Genomic DNA, 19,064 nt, shown 5'->3' on the forward strand with positions numbered 1-19,064 from the left:
CAGAAGAGAAAAAGCTTGTAACGATATGAGAATAAAACTCGTCACCAGAATAAAGTCATAATGTTAGTATAATGAAGTAGTAATTGTATGATAACCCTCATTTATTTGTTATAATAAAAATAAATAAAATGAGGAATGTTGAGCATCTTGTGAAGTTATATTTTGGCATCAGTTTTACAAATAGGATCTACTTGATATTTTAAAACATTAGAATCAAATTATTATCGGAAGCAGAACTCTGAATCAATTGTGTTTCGAAGAAACGATGGCAGACCAGAGGCCTACGTCACATCAGATCTCGATAACCATCGCAGCTTTGGTTATTGACGTTTTGAGTTATTTTAAGGTTGTCCTTTGGCAATATTGTCTTTATTCTGCTACTATGACTGTATTCTTCTTATTACTTTATCCTCGTAATTAAAAAAATAATAATAATCTCTTCGTCCGGCCCTAATACTCCATCGTACTTAATGTGCGATTAAACCAGATATTTTTACAGGCTGACAAGCAAAACAAACATCTTCCAAACAATCAGCAACAAAGGATATAAACTTCATAAAAGATGGTATGTTGACTGAAGAGAGGCTCTTTAATTTTTGGCTGCTGGAAACAAAAACTTGGACTCGGTGTTTATTGTCAAGGCTGCCAGGTTTCAGGTTCACTTCAGAGCACAGCTAGCTATGAAGCATCTTTTGTGAAGATAGAAACATTAGCCCCACCTCCAGCATGACCTATAACCCCAAACGTGTCATAAAAAAACAACAACAATGGCGGATTACATGTTGATGGTGGTGCCACCTCATTAAAGTTTCTGCAAAATCCTCCAGTCATGTTCTCTTGTTGCGCTAACCGCTAGCCTCGGGAGGAGGCTTTATCTACATGTCCCTCACGCCACGTTGAGCGCCACTTGCAGGCCTGGAGGAGTTAAAACATTTTTTTTTTTCGTTCTCTGCATTTCCGTGTGAATGAAAACATCCCGGTGGACGAGCCCTAGTAGCTTCTGGAACTCCTTTGCCAAAGTTTTGACCTTAACCGCTGAAAATCAGTGAATTATGACAAAAAATGTCAAAAGTTGGATGGAGATTAATTTGATGCTTGTAAACCAATATGGCAAACATTTCAGCTACTGCGTGTAAGATTTACTTTGAATTTGAGTGCAACACTCTGCCTTTGCCGTCCATTTATTGAAGAGAAAAACTTGACGCAAACCGTTGAGTTCCACAAGCGGTCGATGTGGTCGTTTCTGATGCGTTTCTGCCCCGAAACTAAGGAAGGACTTTCATCTCAGTCATCAACTTCCTGCCTTTTCTCCTTTAACGCACAAACACTCATGAATCAGCAAGTCCACGTGTAACAGTAGAAGGAAAAACACAAGACACACAATGACACGGAGTGACAGTGGATGAAAAATACACGTGAATTTGCTTGCCTGCGAGAGTGCAACACGCACAGAGAGCAGGAAGAACGGCGGCATGACTCTTTCAGTCGCATCACGCCAACAGGGGTCTGATGGGGAGAATGGATCGCACGCATATCCTCATAGCTTTGTGTTGCCGAGCAGACAAAATGGAAGATACAATCCATCTAAATATTCTTCTCACGTATTTCAACTTTAAAAAAGAAAAAAATAAATCTTCCTCATTTGAAGAAACCCCAGTTTCTGTGCGAATCGTGCCAACTTGCGCAGCAGACGAGGAGGGAGTGGAGGGAAAACATGATGCAGTGCAAGGATAATTAAATTCAATTCAATTCTAAAGTACTTTATTGATCCCAAAGGGAAGTTAAATAGAAAATAGACAGCACTCATGAAGCCACGGATTTCTCTTTTTTTTTTTTTATTCAGCACATAAAGTCCACCACTAACATCACACAAGGAATGCTGTTCTTCATTTTCCTTTTTTTTTTAAATGACTAATATAATTTGAGCATAAAAAATGTTAATTGTCTGGGGGAAAGAATGGGAATTATTATGACGTTATTATCATTAATTTAGGCCCTTTAAAAGACATCTTTACTCTCTAGGTCTTGATTTCAGTGGAGATTCAATAATATTTATCATTCCAGATATTGGAAATAAAAATCTAGACTGGGTATCAGTGACAATGTGCCCAATCCATAAGGGCAGGTCTATTCAGTCTAATTCTGTGCTTTGTGCTCTGAGCATTATTTTTTATTTTACATTATATTTAAAAGTCCTAATTGCACTTTCGGACCCATTTGACAGAAGGTCTATTGTAGTTTACGTTTGCATGTTTGACCAAAGTAGTCAAAGTATTGTTTTTGTCAGTTTCAGTTTCTTTACTATCTATTTTACATTGACTGTTGTACTGCTAATTGAACATACACTTTTTTTGTTTCATTTTAAAGCTTCCCCTTGATTCATTCGGCTACATTTGGAATAGATTAGACGTATCTAATTTAGAAATACGTTTTTGTCAAGTTACTTCAAACTTGAGACTAAACATGATTTTTGAATCGTATTAAATTTTGAAGAAATAAAATTTTTATTTTTTTTAAAAAAGGCAACTGAATTGCTTTGTACTTACTTCGCCTTTCCTATATTCATTTTTCTACCTAGAGCCAGAAGACTGAACTTCTGGCTTTCAGCTTCTATGCACCACAAATCTGGAGCAAACTTCCAGAAAACTGCAAAGACGCTGAAACACTTAGTGTTTCTTTTTAATAAAGACTAAAGACTGTATAGAGTTGCCTTTGACTTCTAGTTACTGGAACATTGGTCAATATATTGAATTTATATCTGCTTGACAAAATGCACTGTTCATTGATTGTTAAATAATTGGTTACTGGTTTCTGGTCATTTCAACAAATTTTCTTTCCTCCGAGGATGACACAGTTTTGGTCAGCTGGTTGAAAACCGGACACGGTCGACACGGTGTTTTCATGAGAAACTCATCAAAACGTCTTTTGAAATGGAAAAAAGAGAATCGCCATTTAGATTCTGGAACGGCACACGGTTCCTCTGTTGTAACTTACTGTCGGACGTTTATTCAAACATTAAGGGATGTGTGCATGCAAACAAATTCAAAGGTTTGCGGCAAATTTTTTGTTTTTAGAAATCAATCAAGTTGTTTGTTGTACAATTATGAAAAGATTATGTCTTTGAAGGTCCGAAGTTCGTATGACATTCATTGTCTATTAACTTCTTCTCATCTATATCTGATAGAAAGCCACCACTTTATTGCGAACTGATTGGCTGAAGCTTTCACAACAGACACATCTGAGAAATTATTTTTAAAGGTTCATCACTAAAACCCAAAGTTTATTCAACATAATGACCAAAACTTCAAACAGCTGGAAGAATACTTACCACGCAACATAAACCATAATCTTTTAATTTTCTTTTGTCCAGACAAACCATTCTTTCAGATGTAGGAGGATGGGGGGAAACAACACATTGCAATTAAAGGACCACCACCGCATCGGCTGTGCATTTAGAACCAACACTGCATTCCAATCTGAAATCGCATTTGACCACAACTGAATCCAAACGCAACGTCTGCGACGCAAACAACAAGTCCAATGAAGAACTCAAGTCACTGGAAATTGGGTCATCATTCTAAATGATGCGAGTAGCACTTTGAATGGGTTTCTGATCAGGAAAGGCTCTCTGAGGTTTCACATTCTTGGCATTCCGTTGAAGACCACTGCGGCACATTTAAAACTATCGTCCATATGGAGAGGAAGAGAGAGAGACCCCAGGCAGACCGGACCAGACCAGAACTGGATGTGTTTGAGTAACAATTTCTCTTCACGACACTACTTAGTCCTCAATGAGCCACAGTTCAGTCTACTGGAGTTAGAACCGGTATGGTTAGCTGCCGCAAAGAAATGAAGCTCAGAAACTTAAGCAGGAAAATTTAAGATACTCTACTGCTGGTTGCAACTTTTTAACATAAGCACTACTGCACTGAACTTAGACATGAAGATTTTAATGTTGTTGGAAATGAAGTTTAATCCGCAGAGGCTGAAGAAATGGCATATTATGATTAGAGGATCTGAGGCTGCCATTTTTGCTCCAAATACTTTGTTATACAACTTAGTCATTCATGTTTTGCTATGACAAACTCATGGTTAATTTACCAGAAGGTGAAGACTTAAAAAAGAAAAACCTGTCTGTAATTGTTTTCACCATTTACATAAAAGTAAATCTACTAATTTGGTATGTGAGCACTTTGTCTAGCCTAAGCAAGGATCAGATTCCATCAAAACCAGAAATAACTTACAGCAATATAAATTTACTGTGACATTCACTTTTAAAAAGAGTCTAAACAGAATGTCTCTTTATTTCAAGACGGATATCATTTCTCAGTTTTTGATGAAAATACTCAAATAACCAAAACGTAACATTGGAAAACCCAGAACTTCTATTAGTTGTTGCTCCAGTGAAGCAAACATTGAATCTTCAGAAAGGTTCCTAGATCGCGTCCTGGGAATCTATAAAAATATGATCCTTTTGTGTGGAAAGATCTTGAGAACACATTCAACTTGATTCAAATGAAAGCTGTTTTAGCAGAAGTTTAACTGTTTTTAATTAGGTTCTTAATTATACATTGATTATAATATATAATTATACCAATGTCTTCAGTATTTTATATGTGATTACTGCATTTTTTAAGGCTTGTGTTTTCCATTCAGGGTATGTAGGACATTTTGTCCCTCGTCTTGACCATGATTCCATGCCAAAACAAGATAATATATCGGTTAAATACAATAAAAGGTCAATTCCAGGACGTTTCATTGCAATATTTTAAAAGCGTCTTGAAAAAATCTATTTTCATATACTTTAAGCCTCAATGCAAACACTGATAAAGTACCGTGTTTTGAAATATTCTGCAAATTGAGAAAATATGCCTAGAAATATTATCCATAACCGCATTATACAGCACAATTTAAAAGCAACTTCTGTGAAAAGTAAAGGTTACTGAAAGTAAACTGAGATGTGTTATTAATTTATGTATAGTTATCCCCTAAACTACTGCAGGTAGTTCAAGGAAAGACATAGATGCAGCGAAGCTAACCAAACATAAACAGTGAAGTCAGCTAATGTTTGCTAACAAGGTAGGCTTATAAGCTGCACTTATATATCTTTCAGTACATTTTTAAGTGTTATTCGCTTAAATATGAAGTTACTAATTCTCCCCAACTAGTCAGAATGCCATGTATGTGTTTGACACAACAATTTCCCACAATACATGAGTTATTACACCCAGCAGACCTAGTAAAAACCGCTAGCATGCAGGCTAATAGTGTGCTAGCATAACTAAGTGGCGTAAGAAGGGGGGTTTAAATTTTGCTTACCTGTCAACCGCAGCTTTACTGGGCCATTTCTCCTTACTCCTTGGTTCGACATTCCCTTTTGATATTCCACTTTAATGAATATTAACAAGAAGTGTCTAATTCACACGTTAGCATGTAGCTTTGTCCAATAAAAGGTATCTCCCAAAAGCGATCCCTGGGCTAGCTCGGGGTTAGCTTCTTGTAGTATCACCATAGCAAATCACGCTGACTGCGCATGCAGCGAAACGCTCTCACAATTAGATCCCTTCCAATACACTCCCTTCCACCGGAGCCCATTTTTTAACAGAAAAACACAGACGTAGAGGAAATACGCGTAGCTACATGCCCGACTGCGGGTCGTGTCAAGAGGAGCGACACGGATTAGGTGAGCGGTTTGTCCCCCATCCGGACAGGCGTCTCCACTGCCCGAGCTGCTAGAACTCAAGTTGGGGGAAATAGTTGTAAAGACTGCGCTGCTGCAGGCAAGCAGACGTACATCCGGTGTGGCGTCGAGGCGGCTCCCTTCCAACGAGACTTGTTCGCTCCACCAAATGCATTTTTACACGGTGTATTACGGCGCTTCTGGCCAATGGTGCATTCAAGTCAACTGAGGATTATCAGTGCTGAAATAATATGTCCAAACGTCAGTAAGACTTTATTGAGCACTTCATGACGAAAACATGAGGTGCTGCTGTCTGCTATTTTTTTTTTATCACTGATAATGCAAAATCAGTGATAAAAGATAAACAAAAATAAAATTAAGGTAATATTCTGAAATACAAATCGATATGTATGTAAATGTAGGTTTTAGTTTCCTATTCTAAAAATTAAAAACCGCAATGCAGACAATGATAGACCAAGTACCGTCCTATTTTTGTCTAACTTCTTTCAGTTGATGGGTGTCTCTAATTAACGCAGACGTTGTGAATTAACAAGCCAGAAACTTACAAAAGGCATCATCATCTGGGCTTTTCCCAAGACCTTTTAAAAGGAGTCATAATCCTCATATGCAAACTAGGTAAAGTAAACTTTTAATATTTTGGCATTTAATTGACGATCCTGAGAAAAGAGAAAAAGTTTAATTTGATTTAATATCAGTGAGAAAACAGTGCACATATTCATACAGAAAATGTGTAATTTGTACTATCTTAACCTATGCTTTATGTCTTGGTTAAGTAAAGGGACAATTAATTATTAGTAAAATATAGATTATCCGATGTTCAGGGTGTTTTTGAATGCACCATAGGCACTCTTACTGTAAAACACTGTTTAGAAGCGCAATACCTCGACGGCAGAGCAGGAACCGCATCTCGATACCGAAACTTTACTTGAGAGAAACTGCCAACGGCGTTCAAAAAAAATGTAGATACGTATAAAAATTCAACCCAGTGTATTGTTCATACAGTCAAAGCAAAACCTAACTTAGTGACCTATGACATTTTGTACGTCGTTGCTTTATTTTGAAAGTTTCTCAAACATAATGTGACAGATGAATTTACTTGAACTTTCAGTTCACGACTAGACAATTGCCAAAAGTTAACTCAGCTGTTGGAACTAAAACATTTTACGCTATGAAGCCTTCTGATTGTCAATTGTGGCCATTATTTTAACATCTAAGATTAAACTGCCAATTTAATTATATGGACTAAAATGCAACTATTAATTGGTCTGAGACTGCATTACAATGGTTATAGATTCTGAAGTTATTTCTACACCTAAGAAGCTGAGCAATTCATCTAAATTAATATTTATTAATTTACCTCATTGAGTATTTGACAAACACCAAGCTGAATATTTCAAAAGTTGAATATGGTATAAAAATGTATTTAATTGTATTGTGGAAGTAGTTCTGCTCCTGCTTTCTTCTAACTAACCAACTCAGTCATTTTCATAAACCATTAAATGCACCAAAAACATTCATTTTTCAAATCCGTTTGAAAAATGCGACCGTAACCATTAGGAACGAGCACAGCGTCACCTGGTGGTGAGATGAGGACACTATTTTCACCAAAAAAAATGACTTTCCAACCTGTTCATGTCAGAAACAATCCATCCATGCATACTTGCTTCTCTGCGTAGGGTTGCAAGGAGAAACAACAAGAAACAAAAATTCCATTAAAATACTTAAAAATTTATTTACAAATATTTTTCACAAGATATTAGTCTAAAATGTCGAGCTAAGGATTTCCTGCCCCTTTTTTTTTAAATGTCAGAAATCAAAGTGAACAAGTTAAAACTGGAAAGTGTTTTTGTTGTCAGGAATGACGAAGGCATAGGAGTCCTGAGCAGCATCTGGAGCCGGAGGCTCATCTGCATTCTGAAAGACAGAAAGAACAAGAGCCACACGGTATTAATAAACTAAACACACAAATAATAGATTGTAGTATTGTGGAACCTTTATAGAAGACCCAGGGTTTCCCCCAGTGTATTATAAGCCTGGCGGGCCACCAGGCTTATAATGCCCCCCCACCAGGCTGGGCATTGCTTATTTATTGAAGTCTTTTTAAAATGGTTGCATTTTTTAAGACTTTATAGTTGCTGTTCGGGTATTTATAATCTTTCAATAACACATGATTATCAAGTGATATTTTCAAATGTCATGTCAACTTTAAATAGTTTTTAACTCAAAAACACAACGGGCTGCTGGATGATTGGATGATTGACTGCCCTAGAGCCCAACCACCGCGTTTAGCAAGTTTTCTGAGTGAAACCCTGAAGCCCATATTACTCAATTTGTGGTCAATAAAACTGTTTTCAGTAGCTGTAAGCAAAAAAATAGCTGTAATTAACAGGAAGTAATGTTGGAAAACTGTGTGTACTTCATTTATATACTGTTTTATTGAGTTGAATGAACTTTTCAATAACATTGTAATTTACTGAAAAGTAGTAATTTGAAGTCAACCATCAAAAAATACATCTGTGGATCCATTACCTCAGATGAACAAGATGTGATTTATGCATCAAAGTGGATATCTTTAATCTTTATTTGATGTCAGATTATATCATGGATCCTGTTGGTTAATGCATTTATAGACTGAAATCAGCTGAAATTCTCAGCTAAGATGCACTGTTTGGATCAGAAAAAATGCTTTTAAAAGGATATTTTTCAGTACTGGATGGATGGATGGCTCTAATCTGTTATGAATTTCATAATTTAATTTTTTGCCTGGCTGATGAGCACATCATTCATTAGCTGGAATGAGTCATCTGATTCATTTCAGCTCATCCTTTACTTTTGTAAAACACTTCAAAGTTCTCAACAAACTCCAACTGAGCTTTAATCATTTTCACTTCCAATCATCTTTTTATAAAGTGATAGAATATTTTCAGAACACCCCTTTGGACTAAAGACTAAAAATCCAGATTCTTATTGATACAATTCCTAAAGTAGTTATTGACTGTTTATCCACCAGACTTTTTTTCAGTTTTAATGTAATTCTTAAAAAAAAAGGAAATAAAAAAGAAACAGAAGCAGAGACATTTTCAAACCTAACAGAGAGTCTGAATAAAACTACCTCTTCTGATAAGAACTTTTCAATAATTTTCAGGGCCGACTTGTAGATGGCTTCGTTGTCGTGAGTCTGCAGTGTCTCGATCTTGTCCAGCCCGCCCAACTCCTCAATCATCAGGCAAAGCTTCTCCACCTCGCCGGTGCTCTGGGCCATCTGGACAGAAACGGTTCAAAACAACAACTAAAAATTCAAAAGTTCAGAGCTTCTCACTAAAATGAATAAACCTGCTTCATAAATACGTTCTTTATATCCAGACGGCTGAGACTTGTCACCTGTAGAATGTTGGAGACAGCCTCCAGGATCACCAGGATGGCCTTGCTGTCCTTCACGGTCAGCAGGTTGAGCAGAGGCTCCAGAATGTTGCAGTGGACCAGGTAGGCCACTTGGTCCACAGTTCCACCGCTGGTGTAATTGGTGACGGCCCACACCGCCTCATTCTGGGTCTTGTAATCTCCCTGAAAACATTTGCAGAAAAATGCAAATGAGATGCTGGACACAAGAGAGAAAAACACAGGGATGCACCGATTGCATTTTTAAAAAGCCTGACCTGCCAATTCCAATTTTGGCCAATACCAAGTTTTTTTGTTTGTTTGAAATGTTGCTAAATACAGCAAGAAAGTCGCTGAGTCAACAACAGTCAGGTGAGTGCAAACGTGCAGACATGACCTGGTGGACTGGTCAGTCAGAGAAACCTCTGTCACGGCAGAGCAGAAGAGGACAGTGGTTGATTTTGAGACCTTTTCTGAGGTAGAAAAGATCGGCTTCACATGTCAAGTGTCGACAGATCACCGATGTACTGAAGTTAGGGAAATCGGTGCCAATAAATCTTGCCCGTAAATCACTCCACCGCTGGTAAAAACTTTATTTCATCGAGAAAAATCAAACAAATCTCATAAAATATATTCTCTTTCAGTGTACATTTCCAGTCTACGCAAGTGGGCTGAAAGTGAAGTAGAAGAGCTGTGACATTTACAACAAGAGACTGTGTTTTTCACATTGTAGTTTACAATAAAATACAATTAAAATATCAACGCAACATGAGATGTTGCGCTAAACTCCTGCGCCCTGACCTGCTGTAGGACCTCCACCAGTATGGGTATCAGTCCGGCATTAATGACCTCCTGGATCTGGCTGCTCTTGCCGGCGGTGATGTTGGACACGGTCCAGGCCGCCTCCTTCTGGACGCTGGGCTTGTGGTGTCTCAGCAGCGCCGGGAACATTGTCAGGGCACCTGCGTTCAGCACACACTGGGTCTGCTCATCGGTTCCGGTCACAATGTTGCCGATGGTTCTCAGAGCTGGAGTCTTAGCAGGGGGGGAGGAGAGGGGAAAGAGTGAGGCCATTATTTCAGGAGCTGAAACTTGGCCAACGACCACAAGTCGACTGAGGAGGTTTCTGAGGATTCATTTGTGTTCAGAAAGAGGACAAGAGAGTGAAAGGGCAAAAAGTCACCACTACTGGATATATAGTTACTGTCTTCAGAGAGAAAAATCTATTTGTAAGAACATTAATGGACGTGCTGGAACCAAACGTGCTTTTTTTTTTCAGGGTTCCTACACGTATTCATGTCAAGAAATGGGTGGATGGATCTTTTTGATAATAGAGTTTAAATTGCAAGAATTTTCCAACTTTAAGAAATTCTAGAGTGTACAGGAAACCCCTTCGTTTAAGTCTTCAAATTTAAGACTTTTAAAGACCATTATGACTTAATTTACAACCTGTTTCATGACAGAGATGTACAAACCAAAATAGCAAATTTCATTCAATAGTGCCAGGTTTTGTTGCACAATGTACCATTGTATGAGTTGGCAATAGACTGGAGCCAGTGGAGAAGACAAACATTGTCCAGCAAACTGCAGATAAATGTATTTTGACCAACGATGGACACAAAAACAAGCTAGTTAGCAAGGCTAGTTAGCGGTAGCCTCAACCGTCTTGAGTCACAGTACGCAATGAAGATGTCTGCAAACATTTGGCTGGCAGGAAAGTCCGACAAGAAAAATAAACTACATTGAACTTACGGGATTAAGTAGTCCTGCTACCACAAAATTTTAGACCCCATAACATATTTTTCTAACAAATTTAAGACATTTAAAGGCTTTAATTTTAGATGCACGAATTTAAGAATTTTTACAGATGCGTGGATCCTGCATCGGAGCAAAAACCATTTTGGGTCCTTAAATCCTGGACTTTCCTTTGTACAGTTAGCATACAGAACCTTCTGCGCCACAAGCTAATCTCATTCAGGTTTCGTCTAAACGGGTAAATGGAAGTCAAGCTCGTCGCCACGCACCACAATGGAGAGCTCCCCGCAGGCGAGAAGCTGCACGAGACGAGGGACGGGCCCGGCCTTCACCACCACCTCTATCCTCTCGTTGGAGTCGTTCGTCAGGTAGGACAGAGCCCAGCAGGTGTCGGCCAGCACCTCGCTGTTGTCGTGGTGGAGGAGCTTCACCAAAGCGGGGAGCATCTGCTGCACGGCCGCCAGGGGAGGGGCCGGGTTCTTGTGTCGACACAGGTTGGAGAGCGTCCAGGCCACGTTGAGCAGGTAGGCAGGCTGATGCAGGGGGTTAAGAACGGCGTAGTTATTTGTATTATTATAATACATTCATGTCGTATACAGGACAGACTGTAAAACAATGGCAGAGTGCACTGCAAAAACACATCTTACCCAGTATTTGGTCGAGTTTCTACTGTAAATATCTTAGTCCACTTAAAATAAGACAGAACTAACTTACAAGTAGCTTTTCACCAAGAAACATGAGCTTGCTTTAACTCAATAATTTCTTAATATTTGTGAAACAGTACTTAATTAATTGGCAGATTATTTCATATTTAGCAAATAAATTTCCATTTTATAAGTGAAATAATTTGCCATTGGAACAAGTAAGTTTTTATCAATATTAAAGAAAAGACTTAAAACAAGCTCCTATATCTTGCTGAAAAGTTACTTGTAAGTTAGTTTTGTCTTATTTTAAGTCTACTAAAATATTTGCAATAGAAACTAGGCCAAAAATACTTGGTAAGATTTTGTGTGTTTGCAGTGTAACAGGAACAATTACAACAGCTGGTCGGTTTTGTTCATTTTAGGTGATCTGCCAGAAAACTGCAATCGAATGCAAACAAATGAGAGCGACATACGGGCAACACGGACAGGTCAGAGGTCGTCACCAAGGCGAGGAGAGGGTGAAGGACGCCATGTTTGATGACCAAGTCTCTGCCATTGGGTCCGTCGCCTAAATTCAGCAAAGGTCACGTTAAATCAGGAGAGTTACGGAGCACAAACAACTTGATTAGAAAGCGGTAAGTCAGTTTACGTGTGTTGAGGGTTTCAGCAACACACTTTAAATGAAACAATACATAATGTCTTGCAAAAGTATGCAAGTGTCTTGAACTTTAATTTGTAACTTCAATGTTTTTCACTGGTACTTTATGCATCGGAATGACAAAAATAGCGCATAAGCTTTAAGTGAGAGGAAAATGACAAATACAGATGTTCAATTCCCTTTAGTGTCATACTACTAAATAAAATCCTGTGCAGCAATTGTTTATGGATTTGTTTGTTTTATTGATCTGATGTAATATTCTAATTTTAAAAGTCACCTTTTCATTACCTGTCAGCAAAAAATTATAATCATTAACGGACATAAAGGCTTAAAAACAAGTCTGTTTGTAATTGTAAATGTACACGTTTCATTTACTTATATTTTACGTTAATGAGTTTTCCCACCTGCAGGTGGCAGTATGTCTCACTTTTAAAGAAACAATAGCTCAAAATTCCTTGCAAATTTTTCAGTATTAGCCCCCACAAAAGTCTGTGATTTTGATGCAAAAAAGAAAAAGAAAAAAAAAATCCCAATAAAAAATGACAAAATTTCAATGGGACTGATCACTGTTACAAGATGTTCAATATTATTTAAATTTAAGAAGAACTTATAGAATGCAGAGACAGCTATTTTTTATGTTTTATCAATACATTCTGGAGCAACCAGCCCTTTGAGAGCATTCATGAACCTGATGTGGCCCCGGATGAAAATGAGTTTAACGGCCCCTCCTCCAGCCTTTTCCAGTCCAGCGTACCTGCGATGTTGCCCAGGGCCCAGACGGCCTGCTCGCTGAGGTGCTTGTGAGGTGACGCGACCAGCCTGACGAAGGCCGGGATGGCCCCCGCCTCCACCACGGCGGCCGTCTGCTCCGACGTCCCCGAGGCGACGTTAGTCAGAGCCCAGGCCGCCTCGAACTGGATGTGCGGGAAGTCGAACTGAGCCAGGAAGCCTACGAGTCGCGGGATGAGGCCCGCGGCGATGACACTGTCGACAGGCGGCTGCTTTTCTTTGGAGAGGAGTTTTCTGAAACGCAGCAGGAGACGGTGAGAGAGAAAAGTAGCTGGGAGCTAAAAAAGAAAGAAGGAGGAAAAAAATGCCCGCCGCTCTTTTTGGTTTTGCAAAAGTTAGATAGTAGCTGGAAGGAATGAGTATCTAAAGAATCTGGGAGTGGAAACAAAGAGGAGAGACTTTAACTCGACTAAAACATTCCAACTGTTTTTGTTTCTTTGTAATTATTTTTTGTTCAAAGAATGAAAAAGAAAAAAAAAACACAACAAAAAAACTGGATCGAAATATAATTTGATCGTCTTCCTATTTCATTTGGAACAAAAGTTGAGACACATCCTAACATTATTGGTTATTTACATTGAAACCTTTGTGAAACAATTCGTTATATACGAGTGAGTGTCACTGGTATTGTTGCACATATTTTACATTTCTTGGAGTTGCTTTTTTTTGTCTTTCTGTGCATTTCTGTAGGTAAAAATATTATTTAATTTTTCTTTAGGATCAAAAAAGTGTTTTCAAATTGAATTGATAGACACTGCAGTTAAAACTAGGTAATAACTACAAATAACAATGAGAAGAAAAAATGTAAAAAATTAAATAAATAAGTGTGAAAAAAAAGATTTTCTTTCTCAAATACATGCAAAAAAAAAAAAAAAAGTTAAGTATTAGATTGGTTTCCAAACATAGCAATCCCTATGCTATATTTACACAAAAAAATTTACTATTTTAGAAAGAGTTTTTAGTATTTGCACAAAAAAAAAACATGAAAGATGATTTTACCTGACTGCCTGTGTAGCCAGAAGTTGATGCTCTGTATTCACACTGCTTACTCCTCCGATTATGTCCTCCAAAGACCAATCCTGAGTCGGCTTTGGAAACAGAAACCAAAAGGGATTAGTGTCCACGGAAGAGAAGTTAAAAATAACATTCCCCTGTAGCCAGATTGGAGAGGAACTGCACTGGACTTCTCTTAAAAACAGCCTTGGAAGCTGCACTGCGAAATGAACAACGACGATCAAACAGCTGTCATTTGCATGTTGGTACTAAAGTTTGCACCAAGATTAAAAATGAACTTTGGTCAAGTTGTGCAGAAAAGTCACATCCTTGTTTGGAGTCGCTGGTCTCTCTCTTGAGTTCAGAGATGCTGGTATGTAGATTGTTACAGGACAGTGAAAGCAGGACCGAATGTTTTTGTTTCAATTAGCTGTGTTGCACATAAAAAGGAAAAAAACAAAACAAAAAACGATCAAATGAGCACGTGCATAACTTTTTGGACAAGTTTGAAATTTTCGTGAACAAACGTCATTCTATTCAGAGGAATCATCAGAATGCATTCTGTCACATCCGACTTTGCTTTCTGAAAGGTATGAAAGGTGCAAACATCACCACAGGCACCACATTCTGATCCTCTCTAAAGTTCTAAAACTTAATGTCACAACAAATATGATGAATTTACTTCATGTTGGGACCAGAATATTTAGTGGAAGAACGATCTACATGGACATACGTTTCAGAAGATTCCTTTTTTATTTATATATTTCTCAAACAATATTCCTTGGTCTTCACTTGCTAGATAATGGAGATTGCCAATTTGTGTGAATTTAAATCAACTAAGCAATAAATGTATGTTTCTTTTTTTATCTTACACTTTACTGGGGAGCCGAAACATGAACATAACTTTAAAGACTAAGCTTTTTACTTAGAAAGCACAGAAAGAGATCAGAAGTGATTAAAACAAACAAATGTTTCCATCGTAGTTTGACAACCTTTTTTAAAAAGGCAAAAGAAAATATATTTAGTAGGCCTGTCGCGATAAACGATAAATCGATTAATCGTACGATAAATTAAAACTATCGACGTCATTTTAATTATCGGCACTATCGTCTCTTCCGGCCTTTTTCTCTTTCTGTTGATGACACCGAATGAAAAAAAGCTCAACTCTGGTGCTCTCCACTGATCCTCCCTTCCTCATTTCCTTAGTATAAAGCCCAGCAAGCCCAGCGCACACAACACGATCTTAGAGCTACCAGCCGATTGTCGGCCCATTTTCAAAACCTGACAGACCAAACATTAGCCGACAGAAATCCTAGGTATAACGGTTCGATCGGGTTCGGTCCTGCCGTGTGGTGTCCAACAATGGGCACAAAATAATGGCTACAAGTCCAGTTAACTAATTTTAAAACCAGGCATTAATCAATGCTTTACTACAATCTACCTGCAATGCATGTGGCTAGTGTCAGCGTAAAGTCCTGACTGAATGAAAATCATTATAACCTGTTTACGTCACGTTAACGAAGAACAGCTGAAAAGTTACCGGGTTTATCAACTGCAATAGCAATTTCGCTCCAACTCCTCCCCTTGTCATTTCTATATTCTTTGCATGTTGAATAAACATTAATGTTGTTTCCACATATCATCTCTAATGTCCGCTGGACTTCGGGTTGCCCGCGCTTTCTGATTGGCTACCTGTCACATTCAACAGGGGTTGTTAACGATCCCAGTCGGGAAAATCCCTGATTTAGAGCGGCAACAACGATCTACCATAACTAGGCCTGTCGCGATAAACGATAAATCGATTAATCGTACGATAAATTAAAACTATCAACGTAATTTTAATTATCGGCATTATCGTCTCTTCCGGCCCTTTTCTCTTTCTGTTAATAACACTCAATGGAAAAAAGGCTAAACTCCGGTGCTCTCCACTGACACTCCCTTCCTCATTTCCTTAGTATAAAGCCCAGGCACACAACACGATCTTAGAGCTGCCAGCCGATTGTCGGCCCATTTTCAAAACCTGACAGATCACACATTAGCCGACAGAAATCCTAGGTATAACGGTTCGATCGGTTCGGTCCTGCCGTGTGGTGTCCAACAATGGGCACAAAATAATGGCTACAAGTTCAGTTAACTAATTTTAAAACCAGGCATTAATCAATGCTTTACTACAATCTACCTGCAATGCATGTGGCTAGTGTCAGCGTAAAGTCCTGACTGAATGAAAATCATTATAACCTGTTTACGTCACGTTAACGAAGAACAGCTGAAAAGTTACCGGGTTTATCAACTGCGGTAGCAATTTCACTCTAACTCCTCTCCTTGTCATTTCTATATTCTTTGCATGTTGAATAAACATTAATGTTGTTTCCACATATCGTCTCCAATGTCCGCTGGACTTCGGGTTGCGCCTGTCAGCTGTTTGGGATTCCCCTCAGTAATTTCCCCTCAGAAAGCAGGGAGGAGAATCTGCGCTTTCTGATTGGCTGCCTGTCACATTCAACAGGCTGCGTTAACGATCCCAGGCGGGGAAAAACCCTGATTTAGATCGGAGCGGCAACGACGATCTACCGTAACACACCACACAATCTTAGAAAGACCAACGTTTTAAGATTGTTGTAAGGGGAAAAATAGGAGCAAAAAATCTGTAGTGTGAACTATTGCATCAGGTAGTCGATGTGCCCATCTTCTCTATTTAAATCTAATTATTACTGAAGGGCAACATAATATACAGACTTCATAATCTGCACTCTTTTGGTTGAATGCAGTATTTATTTCCACTTTGGCTTTATGTTGTTTAGTTTTTATCAAGTACATTTTTTGTTAATGGAGACTGAGAATCCATTTTATTTTTGTTTTTGATTGTTTATCAGCTCAAGTGTTCTTTTGAAAATAAAGTGTATCTATCTTTGGCAGGAAATCACATGGATTATTATGTCATTTCCATTAAATCAGTGTAAAAAGGTCTTCAAACAATATTATCGTTTATCGCAATATTTTTTGAGACAATTAATCGCTCAGCAAAATTTGCTATCGTGACAGGCCTAACCATAACACACCACACAACCTTAGGAAGACCAACGTTTTAAGATTGTCATAAGGGGAAAAATAGGAGCAAAAAATCATGTAGTGTGAACTATTGCATCAGGTAGTCGATGTGCCCATCTTCTCTATTTAAATCTAATTATTACTGAAGGGCAACATAATATACACACTTCATAATCTGCACTCTTTTGGTTGAATGCAGTATTTATTTCCACTTTGGCTTTATGTTGTTTAGTTTTTATCAAGTACATTTTTTGTTAATGGAGACTGAGAATCCATTTTGTTTTTGGTTGTTTTGTTTATTTTGTTTATCAGCTCCAGTGTTAAATATTCTTTTGAAAATAAAGTGTATCTATCTTTGGCAGGAAATCACATGCATTATTACGTCATTTCTATTAAATCAGTGTAAAAAGGTCTTCAGACAATATTATCGTTTATCGCAATAATTTTTTGAGACAATTAATCGCTCAGCAAAATTTGCTATCGTGACAGGCCTAATATTTAGTTACCTCTCTACATACTAAATAGTATTCTGCATTCAAGAAAAGGAAAGCAAAAAAAACAACTACGTACATGGTAATTTTTTGTTGGTATATCAGCAATACAAGAAAAATGTAAATGCATTTTAAATTATTATTATTATTATTAATAAACTAGTGCTCACTTTACTGCAACTTTTTGCGTAAAGGTAAGTATCCCAGCAGCCACGGAGCGCCTGAGACCGGTGTACCGGGCGGCAGAGTGACTCACCTGGGCGTTGAGGGCCTTCAGGTGCAGCGGGGCGGTCGGATCCTCCGCGGAGCCTTGCGCGTTTCTCCTCTTCAATATCTGAACGTCTCTCTTCGCTTTCCGGAGCTCAACGTTGAATTCTGACCTCCTGCGCCTCAATTCCTAAAAAAAAAAAAAAAAAAAAAAAAAAAAGAAGAGAAAAATAAAAAGTTCATAGCCAACATGACAGCAAAAGGTTCAGCCGTTAACTTTGTAATAACGCTGATATAGGCAGAACTTACATTCACGTCTTTCCCTTTGTTTTTGAACTGGAAGAGCCGAGCCCCGTTGTCCGTGTCAGCTGACATTGCTGCTGGCCGTTGAGCAACGCAAGCCGACTCGCTAATGTTACGCAAAACTGACGACTAACTGAAAACGGTCGCGCTAACCGTTTGTTTGTTTGTTTTTTTTAATCAACCCGATTATTTCAGGCTAGCTCGCTAGCGGACGGTAAGCTAGTTAACGGCGCGTGTCTCTTTAAGTAAACGTATTTGACTCCATGTGTTCCCACTGTGCACGCAAACGGCTTGAAGAAAAACTGCAAACTCAAATACTAAGCAAAGTAACAGAAAACGGATAAATAAACTTCTGGAAATTCGCTTAGTAACTTGACATGTGCAAAGTGCTTACCTTGAAGGGAAAAAAACACTCCTGAAATGACGTCATATATACCCCTGGTGTTCTAAAATACGATTGGTCAGATTTGCAGAACGCTCCGCCCTATTACCCGGAGAGGGGTGGAGGGAGGAGGGAGGGGGGGAATGAAGTTTGTATCCGATTCGTAGTTTTTTTGTTTTGTTTTGTTTTTTAACTATGACGTTTAAAGAAATATTTCAACGTATTTAATACACTTGCTTTACTTTTGATGTTTTACTTAACGCATCTCATATATAAAGCAGTTTCGGATTCAACATGACCCTTATTTAATTTCAGACTATTTCAAATAAAGGATTTTTTTTTTTTTTTTGGCTTTACGCTGCCGGTTTAACAGCGTTTGACAATGGCCAGACTCGAACAGAATTATTTTATACTGATGATAAAGTCTATAAAACATAGTTTGTGATTTGTCAAATCTTTATGCAATTTGTGAAAACTCTAAAAATGTACATTTAAGGTTTATTGAAGAGATTAATGTAAAAAATTTTTAAAAAAACTACAGTATGGACACGTCAAACATTGACAGATTTTGTCTAAGCTAGGGTACTAGTTGCACAAAGATTTCATTATCCATAAACTGCACTTTATAGAGCCCTTTACATCAGAAGCTTCGTTCCAGATGCTAACTTCAGCGGTTTGGCGCATTAAAAGGCGTTTATAAATGCAATAGTTTGCT

At 38.2% G+C, this 19,064-nt stretch overlaps 2 protein-coding genes across 3 annotated transcripts in view; both read right to left on the reverse strand.

The window, feature by feature from the left end:
- LOC114144713 (E3 ubiquitin-protein ligase SMURF2-like) overlaps positions 1-5,809 on the reverse strand; it is a 57,359-nt gene extending 51,550 nt beyond the window's left edge. For both annotated transcript variants that reach the window (XM_028017800.1, XM_028017799.1), the window contains exon 1: positions 5,320-5,809. In XM_028017800.1, the coding sequence (XP_027873601.1) occupies positions 5,320-5,371 (52 nt within the window). In that variant the 5' untranslated portion in view covers positions 5,372-5,809. The remainder of the gene's footprint in view (positions 1-5,319) is intronic.
- Positions 5,810-7,408: 1,599 nt separating this feature from the next.
- Positions 7,409-18,395, reverse strand: LOC114145378 (importin subunit alpha-1-like). Its single transcript, XM_028018909.1, has 10 exons — positions 17,974-18,395; positions 17,714-17,854; positions 13,925-14,013; positions 12,891-13,159; positions 11,952-12,046; positions 11,104-11,367; positions 9,881-10,114; positions 9,083-9,265; positions 8,814-8,963; positions 7,409-7,615 (listed from the first exon to the last, which is right to left on the reverse strand). The coding sequence occupies exons 1-10, from the start codon at positions 18,037-18,039 to the stop codon at positions 7,529-7,531; spliced, it is 1,578 nt and encodes a 525-aa protein (XP_027874710.1). The 5' UTR covers positions 18,040-18,395; the 3' UTR covers positions 7,409-7,528.
- Between the last annotated feature and the right edge of the window lie 669 nt (positions 18,396-19,064).

The sequence above is a fragment of the Xiphophorus couchianus genome, chromosome 5 (assembly GCF_001444195.1).
Source record: "Xiphophorus couchianus chromosome 5, X_couchianus-1.0, whole genome shotgun sequence".
Taxonomy (NCBI): Eukaryota; Metazoa; Chordata; class Actinopteri; order Cyprinodontiformes; family Poeciliidae; genus Xiphophorus; species Xiphophorus couchianus.

Excerpts from the sequence above, each read along its gene's own strand:
- LOC114145378 (XM_028018909.1), bottom strand. The coding sequence starts at position 18,039 with ATGTCAGCTGACACGGACAACGGGGCTCGGCTCTTCCAGTTCAAAAAC. Across the intron at positions 12,047-12,890 it reads GGCCCTGGGCAACATCGCAG|GCGACGGACCCAATGGCAGA; the intron begins GTACGCTGGACT and ends TGCTGAATTTAG. Across the intron at positions 11,368-11,951 it reads CTGACCTGTCCGTGTTGCCC|CCTGCCTACCTGCTCAACGT; the intron begins GTATGTCGCTCT and ends CCCCTGCATCAG.